General features: G+C 41.4%; 1 protein-coding gene across 1 annotated transcript in view; it reads left to right on the forward strand.

The window, feature by feature from the left end:
- cd276 (CD276 molecule) overlaps positions 1-14,411 on the forward strand; it is a 340,196-nt gene that overhangs the window by 199,124 nt on the left and 126,661 nt on the right. The window contains exon 6 of the mRNA XM_034186696.1: positions 277-318. Within this exon, the coding sequence (XP_034042587.1) occupies positions 277-318 (42 nt within the window). The remainder of the gene's footprint in view (positions 1-276; positions 319-14,411) is intronic.

The raw sequence follows: 14,411 nt of genomic DNA on the forward strand, positions 1-14,411 counted from the left end.
GTGTTTGAGTGACACCCATCACTGGGGCACCTCCATAACACTGCTGACAGAGAGATTTCACAGACAGAAGATAAGGCTTAATGTGATTACTGTCTTTGTGAGAGAGCAAGGTCGGTGGTTAGGGGTGGATACTGCATGTGCATGTGTTTGGCGATGCTGGTACCTATCAAGAATTGTAGAACTGTCAAGGATCAGCTCATTCCTGACTGTTTTGTGATTAAGTCGTCTGTCTCTGTGTTGTGGCTGCTTATATAACGTCTACTCTGTCTTCCACAGCTGAAGAGGCCAAAGAGCTGGAAGAAGAGGAGTCAAAGACAGGTCAGTCAGACAGCACCTGGTCGCATCAGGGAACTGCTGAGTATTTTAGCCAACACTGCTGTGGAAGTGATCATGGAAAACTGGTGATTTTTTGCACAACTGTAAGATGCATCTTGTCCATTAAAAGCAGCTTGAGACAAGGAGCTGTATGAAGACCACATACCAATCAGAACTGACCTTTAAATGGGCCAATTAATTCTTCACATTTACAAGGTGTTGGTAAATATCAGAGGCCGAAATGTGTTTCATTCAGCTCTTTAAAACTATACAAAAATTTTAAGCTCACAAGAATTTTTTTGAATAGAAATGTAATCTAATTTGAAATATCCCAACATTCCCGTGTACTGCCCACAACAGAATGACTGTTGGTGATTGTTACTCAATTATAGGATAGTAAAAACCTCATGAAATGCAACCTGATTTATTTATAGAAATCACAGAGACCACCAGAAAGAAATTATGTATTTTTTCAAGGTGAAACATGGCCACATATTTAACTTATTTATATACAAATGGTGTGGCAACATGGTCACTTAGTGCTTAGCACTGTTGCTTCATAGCAATAAGGTCATGGGATTGATCCCCACCCGTAGCCTTTTTTTAAATTAATTTATTTGTAAAGGGACCATGTACAATAAAAAACATAAATGTTTCCATTTGATGCATTGTACCAGAGTTAGCTTAAAGCTAATTTACATCTGCAGTCCCCTTTCTGTGTGGCGTTGCATGTTTCCCCCATGTTTGCATGGATTCCCTCCTGTGGATTGAAACTTTAAATTGTACATAGGTGTGCTTGTGGGTGTGAATGTGTTTGTTTGTCTATATGTGGCCCTGTGACAGACTGGTGTCTTGTCCAGGGTGTACCCCGCCTCAGGCCCCATGACTGCTGGGATGGGCCCCAGCATCCGCATGACCTTGAATTGGAGTGAGTGATATATAAATAATGGTGGAACGAAAGACAAAACTCATGGTTTATGTCAGAATACAGTTTTTAGTCATGGATCGTATACTTTTTTCGGACCAGCAAAAAAGGGAAGACAAATATAAATTTATTTCGGGAAAGGTGTTTTTTCAGAGTTGATCTCCTAGATACCTCAGCTGCACCAGTGCTTGGGTATAACCACAGACAAAACAGGGCACACACTTCACCTTCAAATTCTGATATGTTGAAGTCATTCTTTCTATTGTTGGATCCAAACATGCATCAAGCCTGCACCAGGTGGCCTCAAGCCAATCCAAGCTGCATGGAAAGGTTAGGGACAAGGCTGCCTGCTTTTAATGTGCCCCATTCTCGTGAACGCACAGCTGTTTTTCAGACCAAATATTTGCACAAAAACAACAAAGTTTATTAGTTTGAACATTAAATATCGTGTCTTTGTGGTGTATTCAACTGAATATAGGTTGGAGAGATTTGCAAATCATTGTATTCTATTATTATTCCCATACCATGGTGGGTAGTCCATGCAGATCATGGATCAACTATGGTCCGTTTCACCATTATTTATAGCTAAAAGATTTTACTTTTTTCCCCAAAACTTTTAAAACACTTTAAGAACATTCAGTGTGCAAATCACTGGTCAACAAAAATAATAAATAATTCTAATAATAATAAATAAAATAAATTCTTGCATGCACTTTGAAAACTGATTCATGATAATTTTTGGGGTGCTGAATCGGAGTCTGAGCTCAGATTTCCTTTACCACTTCACATTTTGTTGCAATCTGCGTGTTCTGTATTGATCGATTATGCAAAAGTTGCTCATTCACTCACGAGTTTGATGCCACAAATCATGCAAAAAAAAAAAAAAAACCTTCAAAAGCACTGCTTTTAAACAAGGTTCACCAAATGTGAACAAGAGCCATCATATTGTCTATGATGCTGAAGAGGTGTGTGAGACTGCAGGTTTTGGTTCAATGCTTGATTCAACAAGTAGCCACAAAGTTACAAAAATAGGTGTTTCCAGACAAAATAGTAAGGTTAAGAACTGTTGTCAATTTTAAACACATGTTTGACTGTAACATCATTAGTTTCTTAACAGGAATGTTTGTTATTGTGTGACGTATTTTAAATTTTCGGCAAAAAATATCAATTTTAATTTTTTTTCATATCTCAGAAACATCATGTGATTGGTATACACAAACACCAGGTTTAGATTCAGCACCCCCAAATTACCCAAAATACATTGAAAAACCCCATGCAAGAAAAATTGTGTTGACTAGTACAATGTGCACAGTAAAGGCTTGCTTACGAACCCATCCTATATCTAAAATAAAAAACAAAAAACACCTTTTTTAGTATCAACCGAAGCTCAGAATTCCATAAATTACTAATAATCGTGGTGTTGTGCCTTAAGGTGCCCTGACACTTGCACAACCTTGATCCGCGCACTTGCACTCACATCGTCGTGACGATCCCACCCGCTGTGTTCCCAGCTGTACGCCACGCTTTGTTCCACTGGCTGCCATGCATTGTGCACTGGAGGCTGCACAGTGGTGGACACAGTTCTGATAATCCGATAACAGATAATTATCGAAGATAGTTTTCATTATCGGATTATCTTTTTAGATAACTTTAAAAAACATTATCAGACTAATTATCTTCCGATGAATTTTTGTCCGATAACTTTTAGACCGATAACGTAGTAAACAAAGCTGAACAGCAGCAAACATTTCTAAAATTGAAAATCAGTTGAGCACCTACCTGATAAAAGTTTCCTAACAGATGTATGGTTCCATCCTCTGCAAACAGAAGACAGCTGCTTCTATGAAGAATTACACTATCCTCTGCAGGCAAAGGAAAAACTGTTTAAAAAAAAAAAAATTATTTCCTTTAACACCATACTGATACGCTGGCAATATCACCCAAGTCATCCAGAGGTATACATTTTGTACCCTGTGATGCGGTGCCCTGACACATTCACTCGCACTCAGATGCAGTGTTTTGTATTGTTTGCACAATGTTCACTTGAAGTTCACGTAATTAATGCGCGATGGAGATTTTGAACATTTCGAAATTTTATTTGCGCACTTGCATGAAGCTGCACACAGTTTACAACGGTTTACAAGTTTAAGACAAGTTTATTCTCATGCACGGCAAAGTGTGTGCAAGTGCACTGATCAAAGTTGTGCAAGTGTCAGGAGGGCCTTTATACAAAATGATCATAAAACCTTATTTTATTATTATTATTATTATTTAAATATGTCAGTCATATTACTGTCATCTGATATCATTTTCTTTGATTTCTTCAAGCAAAAATGGACAGGGCCGTCCTGTAAACCCAGCAAGACACCATCTCTAACAAGCTCATGAATTACCTTTTAGTCGCATATCAAAGGCAATGCCCAGGAGGAGCAGTAATCTGTATTTAGAATCTGCTCTGTGATGAAGCTGTTCGTAACTGGTCAGAATCATTTGAAGCAGGGATTTAAGAAGAAGTAACACAGAGGAACAGCAGGGGGCCAACTGAGCAGTTGTTAAAATGAATTCTAGGAGCTAACAGAAAGACTACCAACAAAGTTTTCACCGATTAATGTATAAAATCAAGATTTTGAGATTATTACGGCACTACATGGCAAAGAATTTATTATTTTTGTCTCGGTATCTGTCTTTTAACTTTATAGAATGCTTGTGAAAATGTTATTTACAGCAGCATGCTTCATTTTCCCAATGAGAAATGGTGTGAAATTTGAGCTTATGAATCCAGAATTAATTCTGCTAATATGCATATGTCGCAGACATGAATGGGCGAAGCTCGTCAGAATCTCACCGTGTCATTTAGGTCCTTCAGACTATTTTGAGTAAATGCTTCAGGGGAGCATTAACATGGCAAAAGCCTTTCAGCTTTTTAAGCATTTTTCTTTATTTGCCTCTCACGTACCTGGAAAAGCTCCTCACCACCTAACCATGTCCTTTAGGTCCTTCAGACTTTTTTCAGTAAAATTATTCTTGGGAGCATGAGCTTGAGCATGACTAAAACTTTTCACAATAAACCTGTACCCTCTTGGCCCTTAATGGAACAAGTTGCCCACCCCTGGTCTAAATTAAAAGATGCTCCAATCATATAGAAAACTACACCACATGATTTGCCTGATCATAAACATTCCAAAAAAAGGTATAGTTTGGACTATGTGTGACTGAATGTTATGGAGTTTTGAGGTAAAACCAGGAAGAATGGTGACAAAGGTCAGTTTCAGTTTGTACAGGGGTCAAAAGTTAAAGTTGCTCAATTAATTTAGCACCAGCTTTATTTGTGCTGAATTTGATGCTTGCATCACCATTTGAAGGATTGTTTCAGTTATCTGCTGCACTAATAAGCCAACATGAACAAGCTGCTGTCTTAGTTTAAAAATGTCTACATAAGGCCACCCGAATTAAAGGAGAAATGCTGCTTTTAACAACCTGGTCCTCATTTCTGGCATAAAATATGGTCGTTTACTCACCAATATAAGTTTGGTGTGATTAGAAGTCCATAGTTCAAACGACGTGTTCAGTTCAAATCTGGAGCAAACGTTTTTCTTCTTCTACTAAGGTGGATTAGAACTTTTTGTGGTACACAGCACAAACTACTGGAAAGGAGGAACCTAGCAGTCAATCTGACTCACTAATTTGAAAATGCAGGTCTTTCAACTCGACGTGTGGTGCTGTGACATGTCAATCATCTGTGTCCAATCAGATTTCAGGGGAGTCCAGTGAAACCCCGGCCTCCGCTCTGGCTACACCCATGCCGGGAAGTGCTTGACATTTGAACATTTCCTGTTTCACTGACTGATAAATTGGCACTTTCTGTGTGAGTGTGAGCTTGCCACTGAGTTCTCACGAGAGTCCATAGGATTTCATCTGTCAATCCAGGAAGTGTCGATCCAGGAAGTGTTTGACATTTGAACATTTCCTGTTTTACTGTGGATTTGAAAATTGGCACTTCCTGTTTAGGACGCCTTGTACCATGAGTGAGCTTTGCGATGCTTCGCTCATATTATAATGCAGAACAAGCTTCTTGAGTCTGCCCAGCCTTAGCAACTATCCCTCACAGTCCAGAGCAGTCCTCCCTCAAGCATGAATGTCATTAGAGTTATTCATTTGACTCCTTCTTTAGTGTGATTGAATTATTTAGCCTTTCTGTGAACAGTAAAGTTAATACCATGCGATTTTAATAAGCTGAGAGGTGAAGGAGAGAATCTAAGTGAAGGGGCACAATGATTTATTCTCCAACGTCTCCCTCGTGGATGTTTCAGAAACATCTCTGCAGCCAGCAGCAGGGTCAGCCATTCTCGCACCGAGACTGACTTAATAGTTCAGCTTTAGCTAAATGATCTGGGAAAAGGAGAGATTAAAGTATGTGCTACGTCGACAAGACAACAACTTCCAGCCAGCATCATCACTGCACCTGCTTCATCCAGGTGGACGTTGTGGGCAGCGAACTAGTGAAGTTGAGCTAATGGCTCTGCCATTTGAGATTACTCCGTACGCACTCCAGACAGCCAGCTTTGTTTTGCCATCTGGCTCCAATTGTGCTGACAAAGGCAAAGGTTCTAGCATGAGACAAAGGAGCTGAAATGAGCCCCACTTTAATAAACCCAGGATGATGGGGAGCCACATTTGTGTGTTATCTTAATGAGCTGTCCAAAGGAGAGCTCGCCTCTCTTTTCAAAGCAAGCCTGATTGGAACAATAACCAGTGATAACTAGGGACCCGAGCGCATTCGTTTACAATAGGTAGGATCCCTTTGTTGCTTTTACAGCAGAAGCAAATAAAGTTTAACAAACAGTATTTCACAGTATTTCAGGATTTATTTGTGGCACGTAAAGCCATGAGGCAGCACCTTCACACAGACATGCACACTTACGATTACACAAACTAACATGTGCATGTTGTCCTTACATGAAGACGCATTGGAGCACCACTACAAAGTGATGTGCAGAACATCTGTGCATGGAGAGTCACAGTGTGCATGGTCGCTACTGAGTTTGCACCGGTTCTCTATCTCCTTGCTGAAGTGTGCTCAGCAATCTCAACCTGATCTGCTCTTTAGGAGGGTGCTGCAGTCACACAAGTGCAGCTCCTCCTGTCTGAAGCTGGATTTGATTTGTGCACAGCAGCTTCTGCCTCTCTAAATCCTGGACTCCAAGGAGCAATGAGGCCCTGAAAGAGAGCGTTAGTCAGTGACCCAGTTCTTGCACAGACAACGCATCATTGGAAAGAGCAATTTGAAGAGCTCCCTGAAAGAGAATGTCATGTGAAAAACTCTTGAATTAACGCTTATTAACTGTGGCAAGGTTCTATGAAGGTGAACTTCAGTGAATATGAATATTTGGACTGCCAGCAGTGGAGCTCCTGCGCAGAACTACCTTCTGTTTCCTCCAAGCAAAGGCCACTGCTAAAGGCCCTGTCAAGCTGAGCAAGAATGAGCATGAATCGAGCTGAATCAGGCGGAATGTTAAAAAAAAAAAAAAAAAATCAGGCCACATCTGAGAGGGAATAAGAATTGCGGAAGACAGTCGTCAGAAAACTCAGACTGTGCTTTGTCCCGCCCAAATGATCCGTGCACATGCCGTGCACATTAGCCTCTGAATGCAATACAAATGTAGGTGGAATACATTAGGATTACGTAGACAGCTGTCAGAATGCAGTGAGAATATGACAAATACACTTACAATGCTGTACGAGTTAGGTCCAATTGCGGGTCGAACAAATATATTCCTGCAGCCCACGAGGTGCTCGTGGTGCGTTTAGGCACAGTTGGGACATTTGGCCAGGATTCAACGTGGCGGATCATTTTGGACTGCACCTCAAACACAATCAGAATGCTTTGAATACCATTTTCATACGAATATTTAGAATGCAATCAGGTTGCAGTTCGTCCGCTGTTTGATATTTTTCCACCTCAAACGTACCTCGGCAGTTGAGTGCATGTGCTCCACATTCAGGCGGGCCACACAACTATGCCCGACTGTTTAGACTGCTCTCTGAATGCTGTCCAACGTTTTCCAATGCATCTCGACACTTCCTAAACATGGTTCGAATTTACAGTCGGACAGCATTCGGGGGGAAAAAGGACACGTGACAATTTGTAGAATCTTGTTAGTGGCTCAAACTCACTAACATATCTCAGTAAATTATGATTCTTAGAAGTTAACTAGCTAAGGCTGCAAGAAGGTGACTCCTAAACAGATTAGAGTATGTTCCTCACCACTACACATTCCTCAACGTTACCTGATGCAACCCAGAACATAAATTGGAACAAAGACCGCTGTCCCAACATCAGTATATAGTTTATAGTTTTCTGACTCAGTTCTACTGATTTGGCTATTCACTGTGATATTAAAAACACAAATTATTGCATCAGCAACAGTGGCCTTAGTGCCCACCAGGACCACTAGGATTTGTTAGGTTCTTTTATGTGGTGAGTGATCTCAAAAAGAATTGGACAGGAAATGGACTTCAAAGTTTAGATGTTGTATTGAAAGGTGCCTACACTGATACAGAGAGTCATCTAAGCAGCGCTGGGGTCTTCAAACAGACCACATGCAATGTCTGGACAAAGAACCTAGATTTTCTCTCTGCGCTAACTTTTATTCCTCAGTCTAGGCCTGCCCCATGTTGGCGGTCCTTAGCCTGTCATGAATCAGTGACTATGTGATTGGCTGCAAAGTGAAGTGGCGAGTGTCATGCTCATGTTGCGTTCAAGGCAGTATGTAAAATCTTATGGTGTATGTTTGTGTGCCAGGCAACAAATAAGTGTTTCATCATGCTGTGGAACTAGATGAGAATACTTTGGTTTTATCTATTAGGCAGCTGTAAAAAGACCAGATAGTTTGATCAATTAGACAGCTATAAAAAGATCAGATAGTCATGTTAAATACAAGGACATTTTGGATATGCGTCAGCCATTTTACAAGGACATTTTGTGGTTTGCATCATGGAACACTGACAGATTAGTAACAAGGCTTCATAAATTGCATGCAAACCAAAGGTCTGCTTTACATTTGCCCACTGTGTCAACATTCTGATTTAAACTAATGTATAAAATAATAACTGCAAATTATGTTAAAAAATGCCAACATGGCCCAAAATAGGCAGTTCACTGGTCCTTACCTCTGTGTATCAAAACCCTGCCCTGCTGATTGCTGGGAGTGCCTCATATGATGTTTCCAAGGATTCAGAATGGAGCTTGTTGAATCTGTCCAACTTCAGATTTCTAGATGTGTATTTGGTTTGTTTCATTTCCTCTGGGCATAAATTCCGTTGTAGATATGGAACATTGCATTTGGTAAGGAATAGTTTTGTACTTGAACAGTCCCAGTCTGTCAGGCTTAGCGGCGGCGTAGCTCAAACTGGGTGGACACAAATGCGAACTCTCACCAAGGATGGAGTAAGAAAAAGGTTTAATGGTCAAAACAAGCAGGGAGTCGGTACGTGGGTGGTCCAGCAGCGAGGCCAAGGTAACAGACAGGTGTAAGGCTGAGGCGTGGTTAAAAAAAACAGGCACTGGTCAAAATACACATCGAGGAGGTGATCAGAGGCAAAGACAAACTCAAGGTCGAGGACAAAGCGAGGTCAAAATTCTGGCAGGCAAAAAACAGGACAAAGTAAAGCTTGGAAAGAAGGTTGGAAAGTGACATGAAATCAATAATCTGGCAGTGAGCAGTGGAACTATGAGCGCTTAAATAAGTGGCAGGCTAATCAAGGTGTAAATGAGGAACAGCTGTGAGGAAGGTTCTGGAAGGGGCGTGACTGAGAAAGACGAGCAGGGGCAAGAGGGTGCAGTCAGAAAAAAAGCAAAGCGGACTGGGGCAATATAAATAAGTGACAGAAAAACAAACGATGTAAAACGAGACGTGCTCAAGACAAACAATAATTAACATGAACAAAACAAAAGGGGCTAAACTAGGAAATAAAGTGACAAGCCTAAAAAGAGGAAGCAAGAAAATAAATGACTATGACCAAACAAGAATGGAACTGACTATGGTTGAAGAATAAAAGTAAATACAATAACCAATAATAAAATAACAAAACAACCTATAGGTGAAACAAAAAATAAATGATGACCAGCAAATAAAACCAGAGGTACAGTAACACAGATAATGCAATCAAAGACTGAACACAAAATAAATACCAGAAAATAAAACCTCTGACTAATAGAACACAAACAGAGAAAAACACTGAAGATAAATAATAACCAAAACCAGTGGCTAAAACATAATACAATAAATGTGATAAACAAAACTAAACAAAGACTGAAGTATCTTAAGGAACCACAAATGAAAGAATACAAAGGTAATCCAATAAGCGATAAGGCAAAACAAACTGCGGGCAAGACAGGAACTAAGACAAAACTATATACATGGCAACCAAGTGATACACAGAAAATAAATGAAACGAAACCAGTAATAAACGGAGCATGACCATATACCATGACATGACATGAATTAAAACACAGAAGGCTCAGAGTCTGGAGGCCATCAAGAGCCTATCATGGGCAGGAGCATGACACAGTCAAAGGTTTGGACGCACTTTCCCAAATGGGAACTTGCTTATAATTAGTACTAAACTGAAGCATGTTGAAGTTTAAATACAGTTGTATCCAAACGTTTTGGCACCCATGATCATTTTCATGATTTTCCTTTATAAATCATTGGTTGTCCTGGATCAGAAATTTCAAGTAAATAGATCATATCCCTCGGGAGGAGCTCGGGGTCGGCCGCTGCTCCTCCACATCGAAAGGAGTCAGTTGAGGTGGCTCGGGCATCTTTTCCGGATGCCCCCTGGACGCCTCGCTGGAGAGGTGTTCTGGGCACGTCCCACTGGGAGGAGGCCCCGGGGAAGACCCAGGACACGCTGGAGGGACTACATCTCTCGGCTGGCTTGGGACGCCTTGGGGTTCCCCCAGAGGAGCTGGGGGAGGTGTGTGTGGGATCGGGAGATCTGGGCGGCTTTGCTTGAGCTGCTGCCCCCGCGACCCGACTCCGGATAAAGCGGAAGAAAATGGATGGATGGATGGATAGATCATATAGTAGGCGAACACACTGATATTTGATACGTGAAATGAAGTTTCTAGTATTGACAGAAAGTGTGCAATAATTATTTAAAACAAATTGGTTAGGTGAATAAATTTGGGCACCCTTGTCTTTTTATTGATTTGAATACATTTAGCACTAATTATTGGAACACAAATTGGTTTGGTAAGCTCATTGACCCTGATCTCCTTACACAGTGAATCCATTCATGAGAAAGGGTATTTAAGATGGCCATTTACAAATGTTCCCCTCTTTGCATCTCTTCTAATGAGTGGCAACATGGGAGCCTCTGAACAACTCTCAAGTGACCTGGAAAACAAAGATTGTTCAACATCATGGTTTAGGAGAAGGATACAAAAAGCTCTCTCAGAGATTCAGCTGTCAGTTTCCACTGTGAGGAACATAGTGAGGAAATGGAAGACTGCAGGCACAGTACTAGTTAAGGCCCAAAGTGGCAGGCCAAGAAAAATCTCATAAGCTGAAGTGAAAGATGGTAAGAACAGTCATAGTCAACCCCACAGACCTGCTCAAAGACCTACAACATGATCTTGCTGCAGATAGTGTCCTTTGTGCATCGTTCAACTATACAGCACACTTTGCACAAAGAGATGATGTATGATGCTGCAATGCAGAGGAGGCCTTTTCTGCGTACACGCCACAAACAGTCACTTGAGGTATGTAAAGTACATCTGGACAAGCCAGCTTCATTTTGGGATAAGGTGCCGTGGACTGATGAAACTAAAAATTGAGGTGATTTTCACAGATCGGCAACTTGATTCTGACGGATTGCTTGTTGCTGTGGACGCCATTCGGAACTTCAATGGTGTTGTATACACTTCTTTTATTTCCTGTTTAGCACTCTTCTGGTTATTAATTGTATCAACTCTGAACGTTATTAACAACAGTCCCGTTGTGAATCGCTGGCAGTTAGCATTTGCTAGCGGTTAGCATTTGCTAGCTACGTCGACCCCTCCCCTCTCCGTTGTTACTTTTATAGCTGTTTCTTTTCTACCTGTTTAATACTTCTGTTTGTGCGTTAGCTATTTCGGGACCGCCGTCATAATTTTTTCATTTCATTTTTTTACACTCCTGTTAGTTAATTAACTGTTTAGTGTATTTATACTGCTGCGTTTTTACCTGTTTAATACGTCTGATTAGTTTTTCAGTGTAACTGCTGTGAATTTTAATAATTTATTTGCGTCTGTGTGAGCCTTAGGAGTGGTAGCTTATCCATTATTGGTTAGCTCGTGTTTGCTTTGGCTACATTCTTGAATTTCGTAGTGCACAAAGTACACTACTAATTCTACTTTACAAACGTCCATAAATCCTGGCGTAATGTTGGAAGATAGGGTGCTGTCTTAGAGAGCCGTGTCCGTAAGTTAGATCAGCTTCTTACGCAGTTGGAGTTAGATGTTATGGGCACTCCAGATGAGGTTAGTTGTTGGGCCGGCTAGCGAGCCCATTAGCATCAGCTTAGAAACACTGGCTATGGAGGACGGCTTTCGGACTATGGCTAGGCGGAGGAAGCCTTGTAGGGCTTGGGTGCCCGTTGGTGGCACCCCAGATCACACTCGCCAATGCGAACTGTGAATCAGTTCTCCCCTTGGATTTGCCAGATGTGAATTCTCTGAGCCCACAAGTGACTTCCACTCCTGTCTCCAGGCCGAAACACCGGACTTTAGTGATAGGGTATTCTATCACCCGGCAAAGTCAGGTTACAGATTGCCGGCTGACGTTAAATGTATTCCTTGGGCCAGAGCTCCGACATTGCAGCTCATCTAGGGTGCTGACAGCTGCAGAGGGAAGACAGACGAAGGAACATGACATAGATATATCAGCATAGCTATTCACTTTGGCACCATGATATCAGGATGAAGCACTCAGAGGTCACAAAAATGGACCATAGAGAGGACTTTGTGACCTTTGCCAGAAAGATGCGTCGGCATCAATAATATCTCTGGTCCCCTCCCCTCCCGGGGTACTGAGAGCGTTTAGCAGCTGACGTCATTAAATAGGTGCTGTGCAGTTTTGTAGACATCAAGGCTTTTAGCTAATTGATAACTGGCCTTCATTCTGGGGCCGCCGTGGCTTGCTGATGCCGGACGGCCTCCACCCTACTGGGAAGGCGCCGCCATCTTGTCTGCGAACATAGATAGAGCTCTACAGGGAGGGTAACATAAGAATCAACAGCAGAGCCACGGAGCAGTGATTAGAGACCCTGCAAGGCTTATGACAATGTGGGTGTGGAATCCATTAGCTTAGCGGGGAATTTAGTGCAGAAAATCCACTATGGTGTTAGTGCAGTTTATTTGCCAGGGAGGGGATTTCAACAAGTTTAGACTGTGGCCTGCTTCCGTAGTCATGTCCATAAAAATCATAGAGGGATATGCTTTCCAAATTTAATACCATTACTATATTGGATGATGTTGAAATTGAGGATGGCCCAGTGGTTGTTCCAGCAATAGCAAAGATTTTGTGTCTGCTACCTACGACGCGCGTGGAATGTCTTAAACCTAAACCTACTTCTAGGCATCTTATATATGCTACTCTGGAACCACCCCTAAACCCAAACAGGTCCTTAGACTGGGTCTCATTAACATAAGATCACTGTCCTCAAAATCATTGTTGATCAATGATCTAATTATTGATCATCACTTAGATATGATTGGGCTATGTGAAACCTGGCTTAAACGTACAGCTGTCCTCACCTTAAATGAGGCCTTCCCACCAGCATATACATTTAGTCACATCCCTCATGATGCGAAGCAAGGTGGGGGTGTTGCTCTTATTTATAAATCTAGGTTTAGCTTATTAGCTGTTGGGGGTTACAAATATCACTCGTTTGAGCATCTGATTCTCCGCTCTGCTCAGGATATTACACATTGCCAAGGTAAGACGAATAAAAATCAGTCGTATTACTTTGTCACTGTATATAGGCCTCCTGGCCCATATTCTGAATTCTTAGATGAATTTGGTGCGTTCAACTAGTGTAGATAACATTCTGATCATTGGTGACTTTAACATTTATATAAAGCCTTCTGATCCCCTCTGCAAATCATTTATGGAAATTGTGGATGCATTAGGATTTCGGCAATGCATTCGGGATTCGACGCACATTAGTGGAAATGCCCTGGATCTGGTTCTTGCACGTGGTATTGCTGTCACGAATATTGACAACATGCTTCTTACATCAGTGGTGTCTGATCACTCACTTATTAAGTTTACAGTTTCGCTGCCGTGTTTAGTGGAACAACAACCTTGTATATCATTACAGCGATGCATCAACTCCTCAACTAAGACTGAACTCAACCTAGACTGCCTGATGTCTTCGCTTCACATTTGACAAATACCCAGTCAGTAGACAGACTTGTGGATAGTTTAAACTCAGTGCTCAAAACTACACTCGACATGATTGCACCGCCTGTGTTAAAACCACGCTCCCCCAAATCACAGTCACCTTGGTTCAGTGATTATCTGCGTGACCTCGAGCATAAAGCAAGAGGTCTAGAACAGAAATGGCGTCGTTCAAAATTAGAAGTATTTCACCTTGCATGGCCTGATGCTATCTTAGACTATAAGCATGCATTATTGGCTACAAAGCGGACTTACTACTCTGATCAACAAAAACAAGCATAACTCAAAGTTCTTGCTTGACACGGTGGCAACACTTTTGCATGGACAACCACCTGTAGTTCACTCTCCCTTTACAGCACAAGATTTCCTGGATTACTTTGGGAAGAAAATAGAAGACATCAGGTTAAACTTATCCCGGCATGCCTTAATCCAGCCACTACACCCTGCTGTTGATGTGGGCGCCACTACTAAGGTATTACCTAGATTTACAGAATTTGACAGTATTTCATTAGGCATGCTGACAAAACTCGTAATGTCAACAAAAAGCACAACCTGTTTATTTGATCCTATACCAACAAAACTGTTTAAGGACCTGTGGCCCACTCTTGGGCAGACTGTGCTGGAAATTATTAATCTTTCTTTAACTTCTGGATCTGTTCCTAAATGTTTCAATCTGCAGTGATTAAACCATTACTTAAGAAACCTAATCTCTATCAAATCTATCA

This window comes from Thalassophryne amazonica, chromosome 2, assembly GCF_902500255.1.
Source record: "Thalassophryne amazonica chromosome 2, fThaAma1.1, whole genome shotgun sequence".
In the NCBI taxonomy this organism is placed as follows: Eukaryota; Metazoa; Chordata; class Actinopteri; order Batrachoidiformes; family Batrachoididae; genus Thalassophryne; species Thalassophryne amazonica.